At 38.8% G+C, this 26,191-nt stretch overlaps 1 protein-coding gene across 1 annotated transcript in view; it reads right to left on the reverse strand.

Annotated features, from left to right (window-relative positions):
* Positions 1-246: 246 nt before the first annotated feature.
* CPB1 (carboxypeptidase B1) overlaps positions 247-26,191 on the reverse strand; it is a 39,597-nt gene continuing 13,652 nt past the window's right edge. Inside the window, 8 exon segments of the mRNA XM_004278197.2 lie at positions 247-434; positions 2,155-2,239; positions 13,735-13,937; positions 14,626-14,716; positions 14,806-14,916; positions 17,262-17,363; positions 18,199-18,300; positions 18,389-18,488. Of these exon segments, the coding sequence (XP_004278245.1) occupies positions 247-434; positions 2,155-2,239; positions 13,735-13,937; positions 14,626-14,716; positions 14,806-14,916; positions 17,262-17,363; positions 18,199-18,300; positions 18,389-18,488 (982 nt within the window).

Below are 26,191 nucleotides of genomic sequence, written 5' to 3' on the forward strand. Positions count from 1 at the left end.
TGGCTTGCCTTAGTCATTCGTTCACATCTTTTTTCCCCCAAAGAAGTAGACAGTCTGTCAGGTTTTTCAATTGTAATGGTTCATTTTTATTATGATCAATATTAAAGACCCAGGTAGTTTAATAGACCCAGAATCTTAAAAGAAAGAGGAGGATCTGGAAAACATCTAGGCAAACAAAAGTCAGAATTGAGGATAGAAAAGAAACAAAGAGTGCGCATTTAGAGATAAGGCTGTTAGTGCTCTGGGCTAGTACAGATGTTCCAGGACATAGCCGGTAATGTATTTGATCGCCAGCATTGTCTCCTCACAGGTTGGCCGGATCTGGGATTCAGGGAGGGCAAAGCCATATCTGCCTTTATCCCGGAGTTCAAAGGTGAAGGAATATTTGATTCCTTGGTCATAAGCCCAGTCATCAGAGCCCCCAGCAGCAGGATCTGAAATGAGCAAACAGAAGAAAGAAAAATTTTAAATCTAGGAAGGAGATTTTAAAAACCACACCAGCTTTCTTTTATAATTACAAATGTTTTACTGCACAAAACAGTATAGGTAGGCGAATTTTCTAGTAAGCTGGATCACAAAAGCTATGGGGGCTGTTTTAAAAATTTGTCCCGTCTTACCTCTAAGTCTACTTAGTGGGAGTGATGTGTTTAATACCCCAGGAAGTATGTAATTTGTAATATATAAACTTCTCAGAGTGCTTGTATGCTGAGGTAAACTGTGCTATGTAGTGTGTAATCTGTTTACAAAATATATACAGTTTCTGGGAAAAGGATGTGTATCTCCTAGAAAAATAAGGAAAACTGCATGATGACTGGTAAGAGGAGAGGACTCCAAACCCTGCTGAAACTGCTGAGTGATGAAACTGGAGCAGCTGAGGGCAGGGCTGTGCCTTCATTTTTGTTTCTTCAGGGTCTAGCATATGGCCTGGCACAGATTAGGCATTCCTTCAGTTATTCATTTGGTGACAGTTATGATGTCATTCATTTATTCAATCACTCATTTGTTCATTCATTCATTCAGTCAACAATTGTACAGCTCTCACTTAGTAGTAGGCCATGTGCTCAATCAACTCTGGAGATGCTAGGACAAAGGAAAGACATGGCCCCTGCCCTCCAGGGGCTTACACTGTAATGGAAAGAGAAACCTTATTGAACTTGCCTGAAGAAAACCTACAAGAAGTTCACCATATGTGAATAAGTGCAATGTCACTGTGGGTTATTTCTGATAGAACCCCCTTAAGAAAGTAGTATACCCCATCTGATACAGAGAAGTTTAATAAAGGACAAGAATACAGGAAACTGTATTCTACATGAAGCTTTTAGAAACCCCTCAGGATTGGAGCCTCTCCAACTGCATTGAAGCCCCCTTGATGATGGGACTGGCCTTTTTTCCTTGTATTTCTGGTCCTTTAAGACCTGGGGCAGAAAGAAATCATGCAAAGGCAAATATATGTAGAAATTGAAAATGGGGCCTGCAGAATGCGCCTTCCCAGCAAATCCGAACTGCAGCCCCAAGGCTCTGGGGTCTAGCCGCTATCTAACGCTTTTGCCACTTGCTTGCATCCCTTGCAAATAGCTTGAGCTGAAGTAGCCTTTCGAAACTGCCATCTGTTTAGCCAGGAAAACCTTCCCTCTACTGCTTTCCTCCAGCAGTTGTCCTTCCAGATAAAGCTTCTGTGTCATCATCCTGGGAACTTATTCCTGATACTGTGGAGTGGGGTGGTTAGTCTTTGGGCGTGCTCTTTTCTTAGACATCCTTCTGTCGCAGCACTTAGCTCCTGTATGACAATTAATGTTTACTCTTCCCGCTTCCCTGCTGTGGGTTCTTTGAAGATTGCTCCAGCCCTCCTCCTTCCTTCCCCCTTCCCTCTTGCCTTCTCTCCATCCTTCTTTCCTTTCTCTCCTAGCATCTGTTGAGGGCCTGGCAAGTGGTAGACGCTCAATAGATGTTTACGGAGAGCAAATGTTTCCGTGGGCTGAAAGGGATATTTCTCCCCCTTTTTTCTGAACAGGAAACTGATTACATATTTTTTTAAAAAATTCACTGTCAGGCAAAAGTCACATGCTTTAAATGATAGAAAGGAAAGACGCTGGGAACCATTTGTTGCCTTTGAAGCACGTGGGTTCTTTGCACAGTTCTGACGCCAAGACTTACAGATTGTTGAAGCTCCTGGGCCATATTTGTACTTGGTCCTGTACAGTGTGGCAAGTTCTTCCATGGCAGCTTTAGCCATGCTATTCTGCAAAAGAGCCAGCAGTAAGTGAGTGAAGAAATAAAAGCACACACCGACAAAAAACCAAACATCTGTACATTATTTTTAAGACGTTGAAGACATGTAAGTCACAGTTCGGGTTAGTGTTTTAAACTTATTCAGTGCGCATCCCCATTTTCCAGCGAACTTTGTCATATGATCCAAGTGATTCTTGTGGAAGGATGTCTTCCCTAATGCCCTCCTCAAGCACTCACTCTGAGCTTCTCTTTGTCACACACAGAGTTGTGTCATATTGTGTCAATACCATTAGCTGCCCTCTGAGTTCTCAGTGACTTTTTCTGTCCTTTATCTCCGTGTCCCCAGGGCCTAGCCCAGGGTTCGTTACTTAGTGGTTACTCAGTAAGTGTTTGTTGAAGCTCTGAGATGGTTAGCACTCTTCTTACCCTATTATTTGAGAATTAGGTCCTTACATTTATTTTAAATGATCGTTGCAGTAAAATCTGGGTCCTAGCTGTAAACTCTGTTGTATTCAGAGTTTATTCTTTTACTTTGTTTTCTTTTTTATTTACATAGAATTTAGTTGCTCTTTTTTTTTCCTGGAATTCTTATTTAGGCTTGTTAAACATTTTTTTTTAAACCTTAGTTCAGGCTGGAGAAATGAGGCTATAGTGATTTGTAACTGTCCCAGATACCGCATTTATTGACATAGTAAAATGTCACTGTGTATGAAGAATTAGGTTATATCTAAGGATTAGTCTGGCAAATCTATCTTGTCTCTGGAGCTTGTGAGAGAAAAGCAGGAGGCAAGGAGGTCTTTGTGGTTGTGCAAAGAGATTGTCTACCTATTAGAGGCAAACAAAAATCCAAAACGTACAAAATAATTCCAAACAAAACAATGCAAAAACCACCTGGAAATAGGGCAGGTTATAAAGTGAAGATTAAGTCATGACAGGATTATGTGAGTTGGGGTAGGAGTGTTAAAAACCACTCAAAAGAATGATTGGATAGTCGGTGCAACCTTCAGTGATAGTGTAAAAATGTTTAAGAATGGACAGTTCCAAGGAGGAGTGGTAGTTCCAGCATGGAAGATTTTTTAGACCGAAAAATGAGAGAACATTTATTTTATTTCAAAAGGCAGAACATTTGAATTCCAGAATTAAAAAAAGTAGCAAGTATTAACTTATTTTTTTTTTATTTTTTTATTTTATTAGAAGCAGCATCACCTTCTCATCAGACCCACTGCCCTCCCGCCCCTACACCCAGCCCCTCAGGGAGAAGGGCTGTGCACTCAGCTCCTCCCTGCACAGTAAACTCTCCAGTGTCCACTGACAAATTGTCTATTTAACTGAATCACTTTGAAAGCAAGCTTTACTTTTCTGTCTGGAGAACACAGATTTGTGAATCTGATTGTTACTACAGGAGAATTAGCCATAACTCATTCTGGCTATGAAACTAGCTATATTTCTTACTTTGGCATCATAATTGTCTTGTACATATGCCTGGAAAACTGTTGAAGTTGGTGATGACGTCAGAATATTTCTGTTTCTACAAAATAGCAACTTCCCTTAATCCTTGTTCTAATATTAAAACCAGTTCAGTCAAGTCTTAAGTCAAACTGATGAGGGCATGGCTGTAAGGCTTCAAGAATTTCAGCTCCCAAAGCATCAATGCTTCATCGAAACAAGTGGTAAATTTGGAAATTTAAAAGGAATTATAAAACTTAAATCATGACTTTCTGGTCTGAAATGATGCAATCAGTTTCTTGGAACTAACTTATTATTCTTAGAGTTTTGGGACAGTAATTTGAACATTTTAGGGTTTCATTTCCCTTTTTCCCAAACTGGTAAACTAATATGTGCTTTGTCATACTGTATGGAATCTTTACTGTTGTGATCTAAAGGTATTGTTTCTGTTGTTTAATCTTATTCTAACCAACATACTAGAGTTAGGTCTTCTCTCCATCCTTTAGTATAAGGCCTGTTGCCAGTTGAAATCAGAAATAATGTGTAAACATTGCACAATGCTCAGAATACATTTAAAACCATCTTTTAGAGATGTGAAACGTGGTGAGGTACTTGTTCTTTTGGTAGGCAAACAACGTGTTTCCTACTGTTCTACAATTTCTTTAACTTGCGATTCATCCAAGGAAATTTCTAGTTACTTATTTTTCTGTAAGGCAGAACCTCTAATCCTAAAGAACTCTTATTCCTTCCCTAGCTACCTTCCTCAGGCTTTTCTTCTGTTCTGCTTTTTTTCCCCCTTAAACCTTGAATTCTTACTTTTAGTTAGTAGAAATAAGATTCTAATAAATTCCAGGCATGTAATGTACAGCAGGGGTCCCCAACCCCTGGGCCGTGGACCAGTACTAGTCCGTGGCCTGTTAGGAGCCGGGCCGCACAGCAGGAGGTGAGCGGTGGGTGAGTGAGCGAAGCTCTGTCGGCCGCCCCCCCCATCGCTCGTTATTACTGCCTAAACCATCCCCCTGCCCCACCCCCGGTCCATGGAAAAATTGTCTTCCATGAAACCGGTCCCTGGTGCCAAAAAGGTTGGGGACCGATGCTGTATAGCACTGTGACTATAGTTAACAATACTGCGTCGTATACTTAAAGATGCTAATGAGAATAAAGCTTTAATGTTCTCACCGTAACAACAAAATGACAATTATGTGAGGTAGAGGGTGTGTAAACTAATGTGGTAAACATTTTACAGTATATACATGTATCAAATCATCACATTGTGCACCTTAAATTTACACAGTGTTATATGTCAATTACATACCAGTAAAGCTGTAAAAAAAGGAAATTCTTCAGGATTAGTTCCAAATGTGAGAAGTTATGATGACTATAGACAATTTAAGACAAGATCATTGTCTTTATCTCTTGACCTCCTGTGTGTCAGATGACCTTCAAGTCTCTCAAAATTTTTATTGGTGTAACATAAGAATTGAGTTATCTCGCAAAATTGAAGGGGCTTACTTGTGATCTGTTATTGCTTCTGATTTATCAACTTATCCATTTAGTCATAACTACCCTTAGGGCCACACAAAAATGTTTAGTTTGCCTTTCCTTAGAGCAATAACCAAGTGCTTTCTAAGCCTTCAGAGGCATCTTTTGGAAACAGTTGCTCTGCCTGTGATGCTGAGGCAATATCTAAGATTGATGTTAACTTAAAATGGCTGTTATTTTGTTCCTGTCACGGGTACCCACTGAAGGAGCATCTAGTCTGTGTCTCAGCCTTGGTTCTCCTTGTCCTAAGTTGCTCTCTCATCTTGATGTCTACCTCATCACTTGTCCTCTGACCATCACCTCATCATCACATCCTTCAATGGCTCTCTCACCTTCTGTTGAAGTCTGGCCTCCTTTCTTGACATAAAGAGCCTTTGTGAGCTTGTCCCTCTCTTCTCTCTCAGGCTGCATCACTTGCCGTGCATCCCCATGTTCCTTCCGAGCCAGGTTTCCCTGAACTACTTTCCGTACCCTTCCCCGCCTCTCCTTACCTCCATGACATTGGGTGTCGTTCTCCCTTTGTAGGAAATCTCTTTCCCTCTTTGTTCACAAGGAGGCTTGCTATTGTTCTTCCAAATTCAGTCTAAATGTCATCTTCTTTGCAAAGCTGCCCCCAACTCTCTTAGGGAGCAATGAGCACCCCTTCTTTGTGAGGGCTCACATGTCTCTATCAGAGTTCCTATCACTCTGTGATGTAATCTTTTGTTTTTGCATCTGTTTGTCCCCTAGGTGAGCTTTTTGTGGGGGGGGAGGATTCTTGGCTATTCATCTTGTATCCTCAGCGGATTGCATTAACACCTAGCACATTGTTGGTTGGTTGATTTAGTCTCTTCCTAGGGCTTCAGGTGAGCCTGATTTGGATGGGGGTGCAGAGTGCTGAGCTCTACAAAGGCTGGACTGTGACCCCCCTGAGTGGAGATTGAGGATGCTTGTGGGGAGAGTGGTGGTACCACGCAGTGATGGTTGATGGGTTACCACATTTAGACATTGACCTCTGCTGGGCACTTAACTTATTTCCTTTGATAAAAAAAAGTGAAGTCTGTAGACCCTTTCTCTCAGCCCCTCTGAGGCCAAGGGACAAAAAAGTCAGAGCAGACGTTAATCAACCAAAATATCATATTTTAAGTTCCAAGTATTGTAACAAAAATCCCTGGAATCAGTGTGGGTCTTTTCTTTTTTTTTTAAGAGTTCAAATACTTTTACAAATGTTGCTCATTTATCTTCCTAACATTATCTGTCCACATTCATCAACACAGAATTTTCTAGCAGAATGGAATGCCATGGGGGCAGCACGCTTGGTGGGAATGTTCCAACCAAGCTGGGTGACTGACCCCTGCCAGAAATGGTAGAGAGAGGGGTGATTCCTGAATTTGCTAAAATATTAGAGAGGTAACTCCTTTTCCTTGTATGTTTCTGTGAAAAGGGACTAAGACAGCTGACAAAAGACTGGCAGAAACAATAGTACATCAGAGAGCATGATCCATGTCTTGAAACTCTAATTAATGACATTTTCTATATAACCTGTCATTTGAGGGAGATCTTACATCCTTGCTCAGTGGGTTCAAAATAAGAACTAACATTTACATAAAACCTTAGACTTTGACAAAGAGCTCTTGATAAGAGCTAGATATTTTTATCCCCATTTTACAGATAAAAGAACTGAAACTCAGAGAGGATAAAAGAACTTGCCCAAGGGCATGCAGCCCCATAAGTGGCTGACTTGAGCTAGGTTCTTCTTGCTTTAAATCCTGTGCTCTTTTTCACTTCTCCTTGTGGCCTTGGAATACTTCAAAAGAAGTGTTGCTAGAGCTGGTTTTACCAGTTGTAAAGAACAGAAGGAAGCTAAATATAAATCAGCCTCAGAGAAAACTTTGCTTTCAGTCAAGGCCAAACATGGCCAGCCTTTATTAATCCTTAGATATGAGTTTCCTACCACGTCTTATGCATGTTCTCTTTTGTCACCTGTTTTCTTAAAAAGAGGCCTTGGTCATAGAGCAAAAGACAGAGAGAGTCTAAAATGTCACATCTAACTCAAAGCCCAAGAGACAAAGGACCAACTAGTGTAACGTTTCCCCAGGCTCTGAGCTCCAGGGGGCTGGTGAGATGAATAAGGCGAGGGTGTTCTTTTCCACTGACCTGCATTCCTAAGGAACATGTGATCAGGAAGCCCCGTCTCGTGACTGTGCTCATGGTCGTCATTGCAACCTCTACGTACACCGCCAAGTGTCATGACAGTGGGGTCTCGCCTCTTCTAATCTTCCACTGGTCCATCATTACCGTACAAGAAAACGAAAGCCCCAAACTGACGGTGGGGTATATACCAATTCAAAGGGAATTTTCTTCAGAACTTTGCTTCTAACTTGAAGTTCTGAGTTTAACCATCCCTCTGGGTGAATACATGTGATAATGGAAGCGTCAAAATGATCTTTAGCAGCAGTTTCCTTCCTTCTGTCCTGTGATAATGGGTAGCTTACACCAAGGGACCAATGAGGAATTGAACTTTTATAAGTTTGGTGCAAAAGGAGAAGCCTCCAAGGCCTACTGAGGCAGGGACTGAGGAGAAAGCCTTTGAAACAAATATGTTTCTGAGAAAAAGGAGGAGAGTAAACAAGTGCAGGCTCTGGTTGCAAAGCCTTGAGATGAAGAAAAGGCAAGGAGTGTGGGAAGGCCTGCTTTAGAGAGCAGGGCCTGTCTGTTCTGGCAGACTCCATGGGGAGCGTGGCGATGCTTTCACTGATGGAAACCAAATTCTTTCTTTGCCTGATCTGAATACATATTTTTAAGCTCTTTAAAATTCAGGTAAAATGTGAAGCATGAGTCAGCTGAAGTTGCAAAGTCCAGAATTTTTTTTTTCCCCCCCGTGGCGGTGGTGCTTCTTCCAAATAAATGTTAAAAAATAAATGCCGTATGATGGGAATGTAGTCTCCCACACTTGAGATTTGCAGAAAATTGTAAGCTCTTTGTGAGGAGGTGTAGGATCCTGAAAGCCAGGGACCTTTGGCCAGGAATGAGACTTTTCTTACCTTTGCTTAAAGCAGGGTTTCTCCACCTTGGCACTTGTGACACGTGGGCTGGATAATCCTTTGCTGTGGAGGCTTGTCCTGAGCTTTGTAGGGTGTTTATCAGTCTCCCCTGGCCTCCACCCAAGGCATGCCGGGAGCATTCCCACAGTGACAACAATCAAAAAGGACCCCCACCCCCACCCCCGCCAGACGTCCTCTGGGGGAAGGGAAGGAGGCAAAATTAGCTTAAAGGAAAGTCAGATAAAAGATGTAATTATGTTAAAGAAGAAAGTATTTTAGAGAGAAAAACTGAAAAAGAAGACAGCTGGTTTTAAAGGTGCTCTGAATGCCTTGTTTTCCTCTGCTGACGATAGTACAAGTGTCTCCGAAGCGCCGCTGCTAGGTCACACCTGCCAAAATCACACTTTACCTGCAGGGTTGCCTGATTTAGCCAAAAATACAGGATACCTGGTTAAATTTAAATTTCAGGTAAACAATGAATGCTTTTCCAGTATAAGTCTGTCCCATGCGATATTTGGAGCATACTTAAACACTAAAAATTATTTGTTGTTTATCTGAAATCAGATCTAACTGGGAGATCTGTATTTGACGTGGCCATTCTGTTTACCAGGTTACTGGCTCCAGGGCCCGCTGTGACACAGGAGTCATCCTGACATTAAAGTCTCTCGGTAATCTGGTTACCTCACTCCCACTCTTCCTTCAAGAGAACATTCACAACAGGCTGACCCCCTCTGCTCCCTTCCTCATGGCAGGAACCAGGGTTTATGCCGAGCACTTAATAGGTGCTCAGTGGAATTTCTGGTAATTGCCTGATGAGTCATGTACTGACCAGGCCCTGCAGGAGAATTTTAACAGGCCAGAAAGCCACTTAAAATGTATAATGGTAAATCAGCACCCGGTTTCTCTAATCAAAGAAATTCTGCAGTTGTCATTTAAAATTTCTTTGGTCTTATAAGTGAGATTAGAAATTCTGAGAAAATTCCTGAAGCAAATGTTCTGTGCCTCCAGTCCTGCCTAAGCTGCTGGCAGCCTGCCTGACACAGGGACTGTGACCCGGTTGCTCTTGTTATTAGGCAAGGACGTGGTGACAGCAGTGATGGAGTGTGCGCATGACCCTGCAATTGTCCACCTCCTAATCACAATATTTCTTCCCCCCTGATTTTTATGTTTATCTCTAATCATAGTCCCGGCTTTTGCTCACGTGCTTGGGTGGAGCAGTGGGTTTCTGTTTTGGCGGCTCACTAACTAAAGCTTTAATTAAGAGGTAGTGAGGTGTCTCTGGACTAGAAGGTGTTAGATTTTTAGAAATGGATTTCTATCTTTTGGTCAAGTTTAATAATTTTTCAGAAATATTTACACTGTCATATTTCTCCTGGTTAATGTACGTATACTCATGCAAGTACTGGCCAGAATCATGAAGACTGGGCCCTGAGAAGTCAGGGATCTTACTTGACCAGTGTAAATCCTTAGCAATGTCCGGGGTCAGAGGTAATAATGATATATTTGTGGGATAAAAGACTTTATTTAATGAATGGTCTTTTGCAAACCGGCTGCATGGAGCACCACCATAGAACACGGCCACACAAATATGTGTTGGAAGTTGAGGCAGCTTAAGAAATTCTTCAGCATCCACTAGCTCCATGCCCAAGGCTGCCTCTACTACTGGTGTTGGCTTAACCGAGCCTTCATTGTCTGAGCTAGAAAATGAGAAAGCAGAACCAGAGAAATTCCAAGACTTCCACCTGTGAAATCCTGTGCTTCTAATGTAGAAATGCAATGATAGACGCATGCCCTGGATCGGCATCTTTGTGTGGTATACATCAGCTTTCCATTTGGTCAGGCTGGGAAACGGGTGAAGATACTTAGTTGATTGGTATTATTCTGGGTTTCTGCTTTTGAATTTAGAAGTAGTGTTATAGTAATAATTATTATTAACAGAGCCGTGTGTGCCTCTTTGGGGGGAAGGTAGACCAAAGATTGGGAGCTTTTCCATGCTCAATAAATGCAAAGATATGGATAGGTTTGGGAGCCTTTTCAATTATGTCTCCTAGTTTTTATTTCCTCTGATGATGAAGAGGTCATATAACTCAATATTTCATTACCCTTTAGAATTTTGGAAATGTAAAGATATTCTTTTTCTGGATCTTAAAACTTCCTTTGAAGATAGTGATAGCTTTATACTGAAGACATCAACGCTGAGGGACTGGACGTTTATGAAGTCATTGGAAACTCACAGTGCATTTTGTATTCTTTCTTTAAATAATATATGCATGTAAAAACAGTTTGCAGTCAGGAAAGCATTATGCATGTAAGACACTCTTATGTTTCCTCAAACTTTTTTTACTCATCTGCTGAAGATGTATTTTTTGGTAGCCTTTGTAATCCAGGCTATTACTTCTGTACTTTTACTTCATTGGTCTTTTGCATTCCCATCTCTGCCTTTCTTCCCTCTGAAGGTTGTCTCCTGATATAAGTAATTGTCAGGTAATCTACATGTAAGATCTTTCAGAAATGAAGCCGTACACATTTTCATCACGACTCAAATGTCAAAGGTTTGGTACTTACGGTATGTTCTAAATTTGAACTGAGAGAGTGCTAATGTTTCTATACAGAATAATTCCCTTCCAATTATTTCACTGAAGCATTTTTTTAGCTACAAATATGATCTTATATACATGCATATATATATGCTAAAATCTGTATAAGACAAAGTCTGCTTTGTAGTCCTGTAAGAAAATTCTGAGTTATCTATAATGTGGTATGGTGCCAATAATTCATCTTATTAGTCTTTTACTATCTTTTGTTTTCTACAGTGGGGTCACATTTTTCTAATGGAGAATTAATATGGAGGCACTAGATTTGGGTGGAACATTCATCTTTCTAGGTCAAGACTTTTAGTTTTTTAAAGTGATATTTACAAATAAAAACATGGAAAAGCCAATATCTTTCTTCTTGGGAGACTCAAATTCTCTTTTGGCTATACATGTATTTGTGATAACACTATAGTTATGAGTTGTTCTAGCAAAATGTTCTTAGGAAGTCAGTGAATTGGATTTATACAAAATAAGAAAAAGACTGAAAGGATTTCTAGTTAACTATTCAAATGATTTAAATTGTTTTGGGGTGCCAAACTAAATTCAGATCTCAAATGAATCAAATAATCAAATAATATGCATCTTAGATTTTACTGATGGCATTTAAATATCTCTTTTAAGATACTAGGCAAAATTTTAATCACAGAAAAGATTATTGGAAATTAAAGTAACTTTTAAATCAATGTGTGTGATATAAGTGCAAAGAATTTTTGTATTTTATTCACCTATCTTATGCTCTAGAAAACATAAGAAGTAACATGTCCTTTTCCTTGAATTTATTAGATTTGTGGGTATAAATTTAAACAAGGTAAGATTATTTTGTGGTTTATGCTTGTTTGAGAATTGATTATGAATATTTTACTTTGATATAGTTCTGTTTCACTTCTTTGTTAATTAGAATTTAAAAACAATTTTGGAGGATGGAATTTCTAATATATATATATATATATATATATATATATATTTTACTATTACCTCTCTTTCCTTGATTTTAAATGAAGAAGTGATTCTTAGAGGAAAGTATCAGTGGATCACATTCTCTGGAATGGTTTCACACCATTTGGGGCACATATTGAATTGGCCCACTAAACTCACTTTGAGTCTTGGGTCTTTTCCTGGAGAAACCACAGGAAGTAGCAAGAATTATTCATGAGATTCTAAAGGTAGAACTTACTTGATTCTTTTTTTTAAAGGAAAGTTTGTAGACTTCTAGAGCAGTCAGATACTACGTTATTGTATGGAGCCAGTGGGGCAACAAAGTTTTCAATGCTAAAAGGGCTTAAACTTATTCCCCAAGTAAGAAAAAGTATTGAAACTTTGTGCAGCAGCTCAATTCCAAAGAACACTTTAAGCTTTTCTGTTAGCATTAGTCTTTTAGTGTTTATGTTTAAAACTAGTTATTAAGCAAATTGGATATATTGGTTGTTACATTTAATATGGTTTATAATTTTAGTTTTAATATTTTACTTACTAACTCATTCGTGCTTAGTTTGTATGGCTTTGTCTTTTTCTCTTTTGATGTGGTACAGCTTAAGCATATTCACATGAGTTAAGCAAACAACATACCCCCACCTCCTCTCCTCTGGTGGCCCTGGAAATCGAGGACTGAAATGAGGAGCTGACCACACCCATCTCTGGGACAGCAGGCCTGTGAGCGCCCACTGCTGGGAACACTTTCAGACTGAGCCTAATTGGAAAACTGAAATATTGAATGGTTCCAACTAATGATGTCCTCTTTTGTTTTTTGGCTACAGATAGGGAAAATGGGAAGATTTTCCTGAAATGAAATGAAATGAAAAATAGCATTTTTTTTTTTTTAAAGAACAGGACCTGGCTAACTGTTAGCTATCAGTTTTCTAAGAAGCTGAGTTATTTTTCCATTTTGCTCTTCACAAATATTTACAGCATTACATGTTTTATTTGGTCTCTGAAAGACTGAATCTGAAAGTACAAAACAGTTTCCAGTTGATAAAGTTATTGGGTCTTTGAATTTATGCATTTAGGTAAGCCAAATATCTATGTCGTTGTCTAGGTGGAATACTTTTTTTTTTTTTTTGGCATAACTCAAATGCTTTAAATCTTACACTTGTTCTTTCAGATCATTGGTCCCAACTTCTGGCAGCCAGATGTTCATAAATTAAAAAAAAAGTTGTTTGAAGGATTCAAACCTGCTTATTTTAAAAAATTATACATTGATGTACCGTATTTGTTAATTTGAATAGTATAAAACTCTTATATTATTTAACTTTTCATGTGGTTGTATCTTGATTCTCCAACAAGATTGCTAATTTTTTGAGTCAGGGATAGTTCATTTTCTTTGCAATATTTCTCATATATAGTAAGGACCCATTCACATCATTTGTTCATTGAATGATTTACATCTGTGTCTCACCTAATCCAACAATTTAGAAATAAGCAATATTAGGATCTTATCACTTAACCAGATATCAGCCAAATGTGCAAATTCCTAACGACATCTGCCATACTCTGCCTGTGCATGTCAAATCCAGCTCAAGGCAACTTGATAAAATTGACTTTCTGATTAAGATTGTGTATGAGGTGAAGGAACTTTGTTGATTACCTCAGATGCGTCTGAAATCATCATGTATGTCAGTGCTGTGGTGAAGCAGGAGGAAGTGGAACGGTTGTCATTTTGAAGATTAGTGAATTAACCTCATTTTGGCGATCATTCCCTACATCAAAATCACATTTCTTCTAGCCAATGTATGTAGCCAATTTCAGATGCCTTGTAAATTTGTGTTGGTAAGTTTTTTGCTTCTATTACCGAAAATCAAGAATGGAACTTCCCGAAATTTTTTGTATATATATATTTTTTTTCCAGGAATAGAATTTAAAAATCTCAACAGTGAAATACTATATCTACTACCATGACTACTTACCAACTCAGCATTGTTCTCGGGGAGTTTGTAATCATAGGAGTAAGGGTAGAGTATCATCTGGGAGTATGAGTGGATCGTCAGATATGCTTTGATGGAAGAGAGGTGGTTGCGGATGAAATTAGCCAGGGCCTTGGTCTCTTTTTCAGACTCTGCAGCAGATCCACAGTAAGTTTCATCACAGGGGTTTTTAGAGGCCCCGATAGCTGGAAAAACGTATTGTTGTTAATGGCAAATGGTCATCTGCTGACGTTCCCACAGGTCATGTTTCAAAATTTCAAATTAGAGAGTTAGAGAGTTAAAAAATAAGTTGTTTTCACAGGAGTTTTTATAATCATCCTCATGTATGTGTACATTATAAAGTATGCATACATTTAGTCACAAGAGTAGGGTGTTTTTAAGCTAACAGGCTAAAAAGTTGCATGTGAAATCACTATGTCCCTGTGTAGTGCTAAACAATGAGATCAATATAGTGTAAGAAGATTAATAAGTAGGGACAAACTAATATCTGTGAGAAATTTCTATATTAGTATAATCATTTACTGAGAGTTGAATCACAAAATTATAATCACAATTTTATTTAAATAATTGTTTAAATAATTATTTAATGATGGTCTCCTCTAGATTTTACATTCCACAAGTAGTAGGATTATGTCTGGTTTGTTCAGTCTTATGTTTCCAGCGTCTAGCACAGCTGGGAACATAATAGAATAAGCAATACATTTTTATTGACTGAATAAACAAGCTGTTTATTGTCTGTGCTTTCAGAAAGTTAGAACTCTAAAATATAAAATTTTATATTTTTTTCTTATTTTAGACACTATTGTGTTTTCCTGTTACTTTCTTCCTATGCTTTTCAAAAGATGCATGCAAAATGGTCAGCCAGATACTTACTGCACCAACCAGCATCAAAATTTCTGTTGGGGTCTGTGCCAATGCAGGTGGATCCAGCGTTGGTGGAGCGGGTCTTTCTCCACATTCGGTACTGAAAAGTGCAGTTTATGGTTAGGACAAGTATAGTAGAAAGTGGTTGGTTTTAATTTCATTAGCCCCTCTCAGTATTGGTTCATATACCTTGGTCCAGGTATAGATGTAGCCATCGATATTGACCACAGGCAAGACATAAAAGTCTAGCTTGTCGAGAAATTCTGTCATGTTTCTGTCATGTCCATAGGTGCGAACAGCCTGTGTATAAATTACAAAGCAGAATTTCATGGAAAAATGGAATGCATTATGCTGCTAAAATTTACATAGACGAGATGAATGTTGACTTTGGTAACAAAAGTGGCATCCCCTTTTGAAGTAGATATCATTAATATTTAAAAAACAAATAGCAAAATATTACTGACAGTTTTGTTTAAAATAGTTTCTAGTTCTTACCTTTTTCTAGGATACTCTGTCTCAGTGGTCCCCAACCTTTTTGGCACCAGGCACCGGTTTCGTGGAAGACAATTTTTCCACGGATGGGGGTGGGGGGTGTTCAGGCGGTAACCCGAGTGATGGTTCAGGCGGTAACGCGAGCGCTGGGGAGCGGCAGATGAAGCTTCACTCACTTACCCGCCACTCACCTCCTGCTGTGCGGCCCAGTTCCTGACAGGCCGTGGACAGGTACCAGTCCACAGCCCGGGTGTTGGGGACCCCTGCTCTATTTCATCCATATATACCTCATATAATTATTACTTTTTATTTTAACTATTTACTTTAAAGATGAACGAAAATTCAATAAAATTAAAGACTTAGAGAACGTGAATACTCATTTCCTTTGAAATAGTAACTGTAATAACTTTTTTTCAAAGTTAGTAGGATATGAGGGTAAGAACTTTTTTTCAAAGTTAGTAGGCTATGAGGGTATTCCTAGTAAGTAAGGAATGTCTGTGGATGGCTCTGCATGTTCCTAATACTGTCATCTAGAAATTTGTTTAATTTTGGTGAGACCTCCTGTAGATGGTCTCAGTAGAGGAAGAAGAATGAAAAAGGCTCCCACTAGGAAGTGAGATCACACTGATGGATTTTGGAGAGGCTTTCACCAAGTCTCAAGTTGCATAATGATGGAAGTCTTCTTATTCCTCTTACTTGAGAAGGGAACTCTGTTAAGGGTCTAGCTCTCCCTGCTAAGTGATGTGGATACCTATCTATGAATGAAGGACCTCATACCCATTTATTATGTTCTCTTAGTCACAGTTCTTCAGCCCCAGGATTATATTAAATTTACATTCAACTCTTCCCTAGGCTTGCTTGAAGAGATTTTTAAGGTATTTATGGTTTCTGTGTAGTAACAGTTTTTATATATTCTTCATGGCTTTATACATGTATGTTTATTAAAATAACACATGGTAAAGCATGTGCTTTTTATGTTGGAAGAGCTATAGAACCATGTTCTGTTAGTGGTCTGTGATTAGAGGTAACCACAGTAATGATGAAAGTCTTTCTTTCTAGAGGGCAGATAGTGAGATACTCACTGAAATTAAATGGTGCCAATTGGACACATAACATGTCTAGAAACCAGGAGCCTAAAGAATAGATACAGAAGTGCTTTACCCAAAAGAAATTATCTTGTATATAATAATAGTCTTACATTTTTAAAGTATTTCAATATTTTAAACTTTACTTTTGAAATAATTTTAGACTTATAGAAGAGTTGCAGATACAGGGAGTTCTCATATACCTTTTACCCAGCTTCCCCGCATTGCAGTTGGTCGTCACGTCTCCTCTTATCTGTGACAATTTCTCAGACTTTCCTTTGTGACTTTGGCACAGGTGTTGTTCACCTTGATCACTTGGTTAAGGTAGTTTCTGCTAGGCTTCTCCACTGTAAATTTTGCCTTTGTAATGTAATACATATTTTTTAAGAGATACTTTGCTGCTGCAAATAACCTAGTTCTCTTTAAACTTTTACCCACTAATCCTTATATCCATCTGTAGATTTTCATGAAGTAGTTATTACTGTGGTGTTCTAATGGTAACTTTCTATTTTGCTCATTTGTACATCTATTAGTTGTAATTCTTCTATAAGAAAGAGTTTTTCCTTCTCTCCCTTTTTTTAATTTATTGAATCATCTATATCATTATGGACTCATGGATATTTAAAAGGGTTTCTACATATATCTTACCATTAGAATTATAAAGGAGTGGAAAACAGTATCATTTAGAATAGGGACCACTACATATTGTTTTCTTTTACTCTGAAGTATACATTGATTATTATCTAGGAGATAATGATCAAGTTAGTGGTTTTTCCACAATCATTAACTTTTAAATGACCTATCCACGATATTTACTACCTGTTAGCCTTTCTACCAAAGGGGGGTAAGAAAGTTAAGGTGAGTGAAATACAAATAAATACCATTTGCTAGCTGTTTAAAAATTTTGCCTTATCAAGTTTCTTGGTGACCTTTATAGCTTGGACCTTGGAATTATGAATTTTTTCTATGCTATTATTCTCTTTTATTATAGCTAGATTACAAGGGATTGATTGAAATAAAAAAAATACTTTCTACTTTCCTCTGCCAGTAATCATTCTACATACTGACCTCTCTCACAAACCACTGGCAAAATGCAGGGGAAATCCACTCTCTGGCATGGAAACTGCAGTCCATGAAAATGGCAGGCTTATTTGGTGCAGGTCTGCCAACCTATTACAAACAAAAGGAAAAGGGAAACTGTGATTCATCATATTCAGGGGTTAACATTCACTACCCATCTGGGCTTTGGACTCAACAGGTGAAACCTGACAGCAGCAAGAGGTACATTCCATGATTAAATTAAAACATAATACTAGCACGGTATGTTCTTGCCTCTAGACACTCACAGTATTTGAGCTGAAGGCTTACATGGCTGTTTATTATTTTTATTAAGCTTGACAAGCTCATATTTTTCAGAAGATGCTTGATTACCCTGCTTAATTGTACCCACATGGAGGTTATTTTCTGGTGCTACTATTAGGAGACGTGACCAAGACAATTGGATGAGTAATTAGAAGTAATCATGATTGTTGCTAATCTTGTAAGAAGTTTTCCTTCTCTCCCATTTATTCCATGTCTTTTTATTTTCTTCATTAGAATTGCATGATAAAAATGGCATTAGAGGACGACAGAAACAAATTGTTGATACGCTGTGTACCGTTGTCTGATAGATATGAAGTTTATGAACCTCTTTAGCAAATGGATTTGCAAACAACATCTGGGAGAGGACAATTTCGTCAAGGTAAATGATCATTTACATTGCTTACAGGAATGTGGTTAAATTTATAGGACTTCTCTTATTTTATTGCATTTTTTCTTTTGAATAAATCAAAATAATGATTTAAAAATTCACATATGATGAAACAATCTGGGGAATCTGTTTGAGGCAGGGAAAGAGTTATAACTATGTTTGGGATGAATATGTCTGTGAAACAGATGTTAATGTGTTAGAATTCATTGATTTAAAGCCCTCAGACATGGGAAGGTTATGGTTAAAAAGGATTACCTTGAGGAGGTACATAGTGTTTCCTAAAAATGTAGTTCCGATGGCACTGCGAGAGATGAGGTCTGGATTTTCGCTGGTGACTTGTTGAGTCCAAGCCTCTATCTACCAAATGGAACCATTTGTGGGTTACTGTGACATTCTTGGTTCAATTCCCAAAGCAATGTCTGTCTAAATCACGTGCGCATCATACCGTTTCCCAGTTGTTGTACTTCTCGTAACTGTGTCCAGTTGCACGGACCTTGCTATCAAACTGAGCCTCCAGCACAGATCTGAGGTTGCTTATTAATACCCTGTAATAAATCAAAGGGGGTGCTCCTGTAAACATAAGCATGTTTCCCAGTCAGCAAAAACCCAGAGTTTCTGCTTTAGCCGATGGTACAGTACATTCTCCATGAAGTCATCAGATCTGTCCTCTGATTATGCCTTTCAACTTGAGCTACTCATCACAAAGTAAGTAAATCATTGAGAAGGATACTGGAGACTATGAGCAAGGCAGGCTCTTCTTTGGCCCAAACTTCACCTGTTTGGGGGTCCTTGGACCTTAAACTTGGAAAATGATTTCCCTGGTACCTGGGGCATTCTGCATCAGGGCCTTGGGCTCAACACAGAAGCATGCCCTTAAGCCCTATCAGTGGTCTTTCTTCCTCAAGATTTTCCTTGTTTTAGCATTGAAAGTCCCATGTCCCAGGAACCTACTCAATCCCAGTAGTAGAAGATTGGGACAGCCAGTCACCTGAGGCCTTTCTCTAGGTTTTGAGAAAAATATCTTGATGGGTGGAAATTCAGAAATATTGACAAGCTAAAGATTTTTTTAGACCAGAATACTGAGTTTAAAGTATTCGTTTCTGCTTGCCTTTCTTTTGGCTGGTTTAAAGTAATGTAAGAATGGTTCTGTAGTAAGGTAATATGACAATTGGTGACAAACTTTGAGGCTTGCTTATTTCTAAAAATGATTATTCAGGTGAAAGGTCTTATTATAAGAGGCACGTGTGAAGGTGTGGGTATATATGACTTTGTTTCTCTTTGCTACTTTTGAGTGGAAAGTGTGTTCTGAAGGGACAAAATTTTATGAGCATTAATGTCCTTGATCATAGACTGTAAATATCATGGGCAGTAGTTAGTTTACAGAAACTTCTATTATCCACAGTCAAGCCTTGAAATGTTTTTATCTGACACACAGAGAATTGTAGCCGCATATCAAAAGTCTACTTTTCCTCCGGCTGCCCCAAGGGCATTCTGATGAAGTATGTCAGGGACATCCTCTGAACCTCCCTCCTGCTGTCTCCTTCTTTTGTTTAACTGTGCATGAACTTGTGTCTGTTTATGGAAAATACCATAAATTAACACTAAATGATATTTGTTTCCTAGCAAGAGGCAAATACTGTCTTAAGGGCTTAACTATCTTAAGGTAGTATTAAAAAAAAAAAAAGGAAAAGGAGAAGAGTTTAATATTTATTCCGTGGAAAGAACATTTCCCATTAAGCAGCCATCAGTACTTTGTTAGTGCTTTCATTTCTATGGCTGCTATAAGTTACCACAAACTAAGTGGCTTAAAACAACATGAATTTATTATTTTACAGCTTAGAAATCCAACACAGGTCTCACTGGGCTAAGATCAACATGTGAACAGTGAAGTGCTTTCTGGAAGCTCTAGGGGAGAGTCTGATTCCTTGCCCTTTAAAGGCTGCCCACATTCCTTGGCTGTTTGCCCTTCTCCATCTTCAAAGCCAGCAATAGCAGCTCAAGTCCTTCTCATGTTTCATCACTCTGACTTCCTCTTCTGCCTCCTTCTTCCACTTGTAAGGACCCTGTGGTTACTTTGGACTTCTCAGGACAATTTAGGATAATCTACCTATTTTAAGTTCAGCTGCTTAGCAAACCTTAATTCCATCTACAATCCTAACTTCTCTTTGTCATTAGCATATATTCAGATGTTCTAGGGGTTGGGATGTAGACATTTAGGAGGGACAGTCATTCTGCCGGCTATAGTTAGGAACAATGATTATAGTAAGTGCTATAATTAATTATATTCAACACCTAAATTGGATTGTTAGGGAATAGGGTGGAATTAGAAAGAATCTAGAATTAGAAATCAAAAAATCAGGGTCATAGTTTTGCCTAACATGTAAATTGGTTTCAGCAAAGTCATTTAATCTCTGGGCCTTATTTCATAATTTGTATAATGGGATATTTATTAGCTGGTATTCAATGTCCTTTTCAGTTCTAAAATGCAATGACTTGACTCAAATTCCTAGGCCTTGGTCATTTACATAGATGTCTTCCAAGGTTTATGAAGAAAAAAAATTAAACTACAGTAAAGTTGCCAGTTACCACCTTCATAAACTCTAGGGAAACATCTAGAATAGAGATAGTTTAGGTAAATGATTTTCAAATATAGCTAAAAACTAAAAACAAAACCAAAACAAGTAAACCAAAAACATTGAAAACTGAAAATCAACAGGCAGAAACCTTTAAGAAAACAACTGTATTCCAAGATTATCAGTTTGAAAGAACAAACTGATAATTCCAAGATTATCAGTTCGAAAGAACAAATCCTGCCTAACAAGGATGAACTTCTCTGACAGAATGGCAAAACTAAAAATCCAAGAGGAAATGGTAAATGACATCTACTTTCCCTTTAACAAGATTTTCCATTGACAGCGAGTAAAATAATCATCTAGGTCACATGGCTTCTTAGTGGCTGCCCAGAGAAAAGAAATCATCAGTTAATTGCTCCCAGGCATTCTACAGCCTCAGGACATTCAGTAGACATTTGTCCCTAAGACCGTAACCATAATGATCTCTGACCTACCAGGAACCAGCTCTGAGTAGAGTGGGGAAATAGGGCTTTCACAGCATATTGCAATATCCTTCTTTTGCATACAATCCTCAAATTCGAATTATTTGGGAGAATAAGTGACAATGTGGAGGTTAGTGTTTTGTTTGGTACTAAGAAGAGACAATCTGTTAGAGTTATTATTATGTTAATATTTAAACATTTTCATCAATAATCAGGACAAGGAAGCATAATAAAACCAGTTAGATTTAAGATGACACCCAAAAGTGTCCTCTAGTAACTTGCAAAAGAGTATCAGAATGAGGTTGAAATGTGGTGCTTTTGCCTGAAGGTGGGAAATTGGCCTTAAATGATCCTTTCCAGCCCTATGGTTTTATTAGATTTAGAACAAAGTACTACTTTAGCCACATTACAAAATATGATTACTAAATAATGAGCTTCTATTCTAGGAGATTAAAATAATGACTCATAATGTAATAGGGACTGCATTACAGCTCCAAAATACAGAGGCATGTACACTATTTTATACTTTTATATGTTCCTTTTATAGTGCTATCCCACTTCTTTTTTTTTTTTTTTTTTTTTAGCATGCAGGCAAATTAGATAACGGGACTCCCAACAAAGCAAGAAACACAATGTCTGAGGAGTAGAGACATGAGTTAGTTTTCTCCCCCTTTCAGATTCCTGAAAAAGGAGTATTAGGTCAGTCCCCAGACTACACACCCGTTGCTATTGAAGAACATTACTATGTACACATTGTTATCCAAGGACACTTTACTGATAGAATCTGAAATATGCAGAAAAGTGTTATAGGCAGATAGCAACCATCAGTCTCTTCCTGCATTGGATAAGGCATAGACCACCTTACTGAAATTTGTAAGAAGGAATTCTGTGAAGGCCCACCCACTGACAGATTCTGTCAACTTGGCTTCAGAACCATAAGTGGGAGATTTACACCATCCAATTCCTAGTCTTTCTGTACCTAGGGTGTGACATAAGCATTTAAAAATACAGTTATTGGAGGGGGGTGAAGTCAAGATGGCAGTGTGGGAAGATGCAGAGTTCACGTCTCCCCACAACTAGGGTGCCTGCCGGATGCTGGTGGGGGACACCGTTGCCCAAGGAGACGGGAAGAACCCCCAAGCGAACTGGTAGGACGTGGGAGTACGGAGGCTGGACAGGACCGGCACCCCTGAGGGGTGGCTGAGAGGGACCCTTGGGGACTTAGATCAGGAGGGGAATGGGCCCAGCGTTTCCCCTGCCCAATCGGCCAGGGAAGTCTGCCCAGCTCTCAGGCCAGGTCCTATGCCCTCAGAGGTCCCCTCCAGGCCGGGTTGGTCCTGGGAGCATAGGAGGGAGCCCAGGAGAGAACAGGAAAGGTAGGTGGGAGGGGTCCTCCAGGACCAGAGGAGTAGGAAGGAGCAGAGGGCGTTTGCTCCACCCACTTGGACTGGGGGAGCCTGCTGAGCTCCCAAGCCAGTCCCCTGCACTCCAAAGTCCCCTCTAGGCCACGTGGGCCCTGGGGGCATAGGAGGGAGATCAGGAGAGGCAGGTGAGAGGGGGCCTCCAGGAGGAACAGGAGAGGAGTGGAGGAAGCCTGCTGGGCTCCCAGGTGGGGTCCTCTGCCCTCTGAGACCAGAGGTGGGAAGCATACCTGGGCATCTTCTGTTGAGCCTAAGGCTCCCCCACCCTTGGACTTTTCCAGCCCTGTGGGTCCTAAGCAGAGGCCCCGCCCACCACCCAAACCTCACCCCTGCCTAGGCCCTGCCCTCCACAGCCAAGGCCTTTTCCACCTTTTTTTTTCTTCCTTCTCCTCTTTTTTTACTATTGTGGTTCTGTTTTACCCTCCAGTTGTTGTTTCGTCTATATTTTTATTTTTATATGTTTTCTAACATAGCTGTTAGTTTCTAAGTCTGATTTTATTTTTTACTTTGTTATTGTCCTTTTTTTTTTTTTTTGGCCATCCTGCACGACTTTCAGGATCTTGGTTTATGAGCCAGGGGTTGGGACGAAGCTCCTGTGGTGGGAGCTCTGAGTCCGAACCACTGGACTAACAGAGAGCCTCACACCCCAGGGAATATTCATTGGAGTGAGGTCTCCTGGAGGTCCTCATCTCAGCACCAAGACCCAGCTCTACCCAACAGCCTACAAACTCCAGTGTTGGAAGCCTCAGGCCCAACAACCAGTAAGACAGGAACACAATGTCACTTATAAAAAAAAAGGAAAAAGAAAATTGAGACGGCAAAATAAAAATGTCACAGATGAAGAAGCAAGGTAAAAACCTACAAGACCAAATAAATGAAGAGGAAGTAGGCAGTCTACCTGAAAAAGAATTCACAGTAATGATAGTAAAGATGATCCAGAATCTCTGAAATAGAATGGAGGCACAGATTGAGAAAATACAAGAAATGTTTAACAAAGATCTAGAAGTACTAAAGAACAAACAAACAGAGATGAAAAACACAGTAACTGAAATGGAAAATACACTAGAAGGAATCAATAACAGAATAACTGAGGCAGAAGAACGAATAAGTGAGCGGGAAGACAAAATGGTGGAAATAACTGCTGAGGAACAGAACAAAGAAAAAAGAATGAAAAGAGTTGAAGACAATCTCAGAGAACTCTGGGACAACACTAAACACACCAACATTCAAATTATAGGGGTCCCAGAAGAAGAAAAAGAAAGGGTCTGAGAAAACATTTGAAGAGATTATAGTGGAAAACTTCCCAAACATGGGAAAGGAAATAGTCACCCAAATCCAGAAAGCACAGAGCATCCCATACAGGATAAACCCTAGGAGAAACACACCAAGACACATATTAATCAAACTAACAAAAATTAAATTCAAAGAAAAAATATTAAAAGAAGCAAGGGAAAACAAAAAATAACATACAAAGGAATCCCCATAAGGTTATCAGCTGATTTTTCAGCAGAAACTCTGCAGGCCAGAAGTGAGTAGCAGGATATACTTAAAGTGATGAAAGAGAAGAACCTACAACCAAGATTGCTCTACCCAGCAAGGATCTCATTCAGATTCAACAGAGAAATCAAAAGCTTTTCAGACAAACAAAAGCTAAGAGAATTCATCACCACCAAACCAGCTTTACAACAAATGCTAAAGAAACTTCTCTAGGCGGGAAACACAAGAGAAGGAAAGACCCACAAAAACAAACCCAAAACAATTAAGAAAATGGTAATAGGAACATACATATCAATAATAACCTTGATACAGATGAACCAGTTTGCAGGGCAGAAGTTGAGACACAGATGTAGAGAACAAACGTATGGACACCAAGGGGGGGAAAGCTGCGGGGGGTGGGGATGGTGGTGTGCTGAATTGGGCAATTGGGATTGACTGATGTGTATAAAATTGATGACTAATAAGAACCTGCAGTATAAACAAACAAACAAACAAAAAACAAATAATACTAAACTTTCTTTGGGTTATTTGTATGGAAATATGTTAATATAAATGTTTCAGCATTACATGAAATTTCTAAAAATCTTATATGTTCTGGTATAATGTTATAAGTCATAATTCTAGTTATTTAAAATGTATATCTCAGAAATAACTAAATTTCCTTGTCAGTTGCATTATTACGAACTTTCATCAAATCTTTAACCGTGGTCACTTTTAAGTCTTTTGTCATTTACAGATAGTTCTGGGTATACTCTGATGCTTTTGCAAAAATGTTCCTGTAAAAGGGTTTCATCTTCAAGGAATTCATGGAAAAGACTCTGACAAGTACAGGTTTCTGGTAACTATACTGCTGAACTGAATGAATAAGCATTTTCAGAACTCTAATGGAAAACTGATGAATTCATATAAGTGCTAACAAAAGATCAAGATGAAAAAAATTAATTACATGGGACTGAGTGAACTGATGAGGATGATTATAATTTTTGTGACTTTCTGTTTGAATTAAAAAAAAATCCCACAAGGACTCAGAGGCAAAAAATATACAAATCAGTTTTCACTGCAAAGTAAAGGAGCTGTTACAGTGGAGGATTACAGGACTGAATGTCAATATTATGACATAGTATGAATGTGTTTTGTGTTTGGTAATTGCAATCATTGTTGATTTTGTTGTGGTCATCCATTTACAATGCTTGGTGTCAGTTTATCTGTTGTAAAAAAAATACAGTGTGTGTGTGTGAAAAGAAAAAAAAATAACCTTGAATGTAAATGGATTAAATGCTCCAACCAAAAGACACAGACTGGCTGAATGATACAGAAACAAGACCCATATATATGCTGTCTACAAGAGACCCACTTCAGACCTAGGGACACATACAGACTGAAAGTGAAGGGATGGAAAAAGATATTCCATGCAAATGGAAATCAAAAGAAAGCTGGAGTAGCAAACTCATATCAGATGAAATAGACTTTAAAATAAAGGCTGTTACAAGAGATAAGGAAGGACACTACATAATGATCAAGGGATCAATGCAAGAAGAAGATATAACAATTATAAATGTTTATGCACCCAACATAGGAGCATCTCAATACATAAGGCAAATGCTAACAACCATGAAATGGGAAATCAACAGTAACACAATAAAAACAGGGGACTTTAACACCCCACTTACACCAATTGACAGATCATCCAAATAGAAAATAAATAAGGAAACACAAGCTTTAAATGACACAGTAGACCAGATAGATTTAATTGATATTTATAGGACGTTCCACCTGAAAGTGGCAGAATACACTTTCTTCTCAAGTGCACACGGAACATTCTCCAAGATAGATCGCATCTTGGGTCACAAATCAAGCCTCAGAAAATTTAAGAAAATTGAAAATCGTATTAAGCATCTTTTCTGACCACAATGCTATGAGACTGGAAATCAATTACAGGGAAAAACCTGTAAAACCCACAAATACATAGAGGCTGAAGTGCACTACTAAATAACCAAGAGATCACTGAAGAAATCAAAGAAGAAAAAAATACATAGAAACAAATGACAACAAAAACATAATGACCCAAAACCTATGGGATGCAGCAAAAGCATTTCTAAGAGGGAAGTTTATAGAAATTCAGTTTCACCTCAAGAAACAAGAAAAATCTCAAATAAACAATCTAACCCTATACCTAAAGCAGCTAGGGAAAGAAGCACAAAGAAAACCAATGTCAGTATAGAAGGAAAGAAATCATAAAGATCAGAGCAGAAATAAATGAAATAGAAATGAAGGA

Source organism: Orcinus orca, chromosome 5, assembly GCF_937001465.1.
Source record: "Orcinus orca chromosome 5, mOrcOrc1.1, whole genome shotgun sequence".
NCBI lineage: Eukaryota > Metazoa > Chordata > Mammalia > Artiodactyla > Delphinidae > Orcinus > Orcinus orca.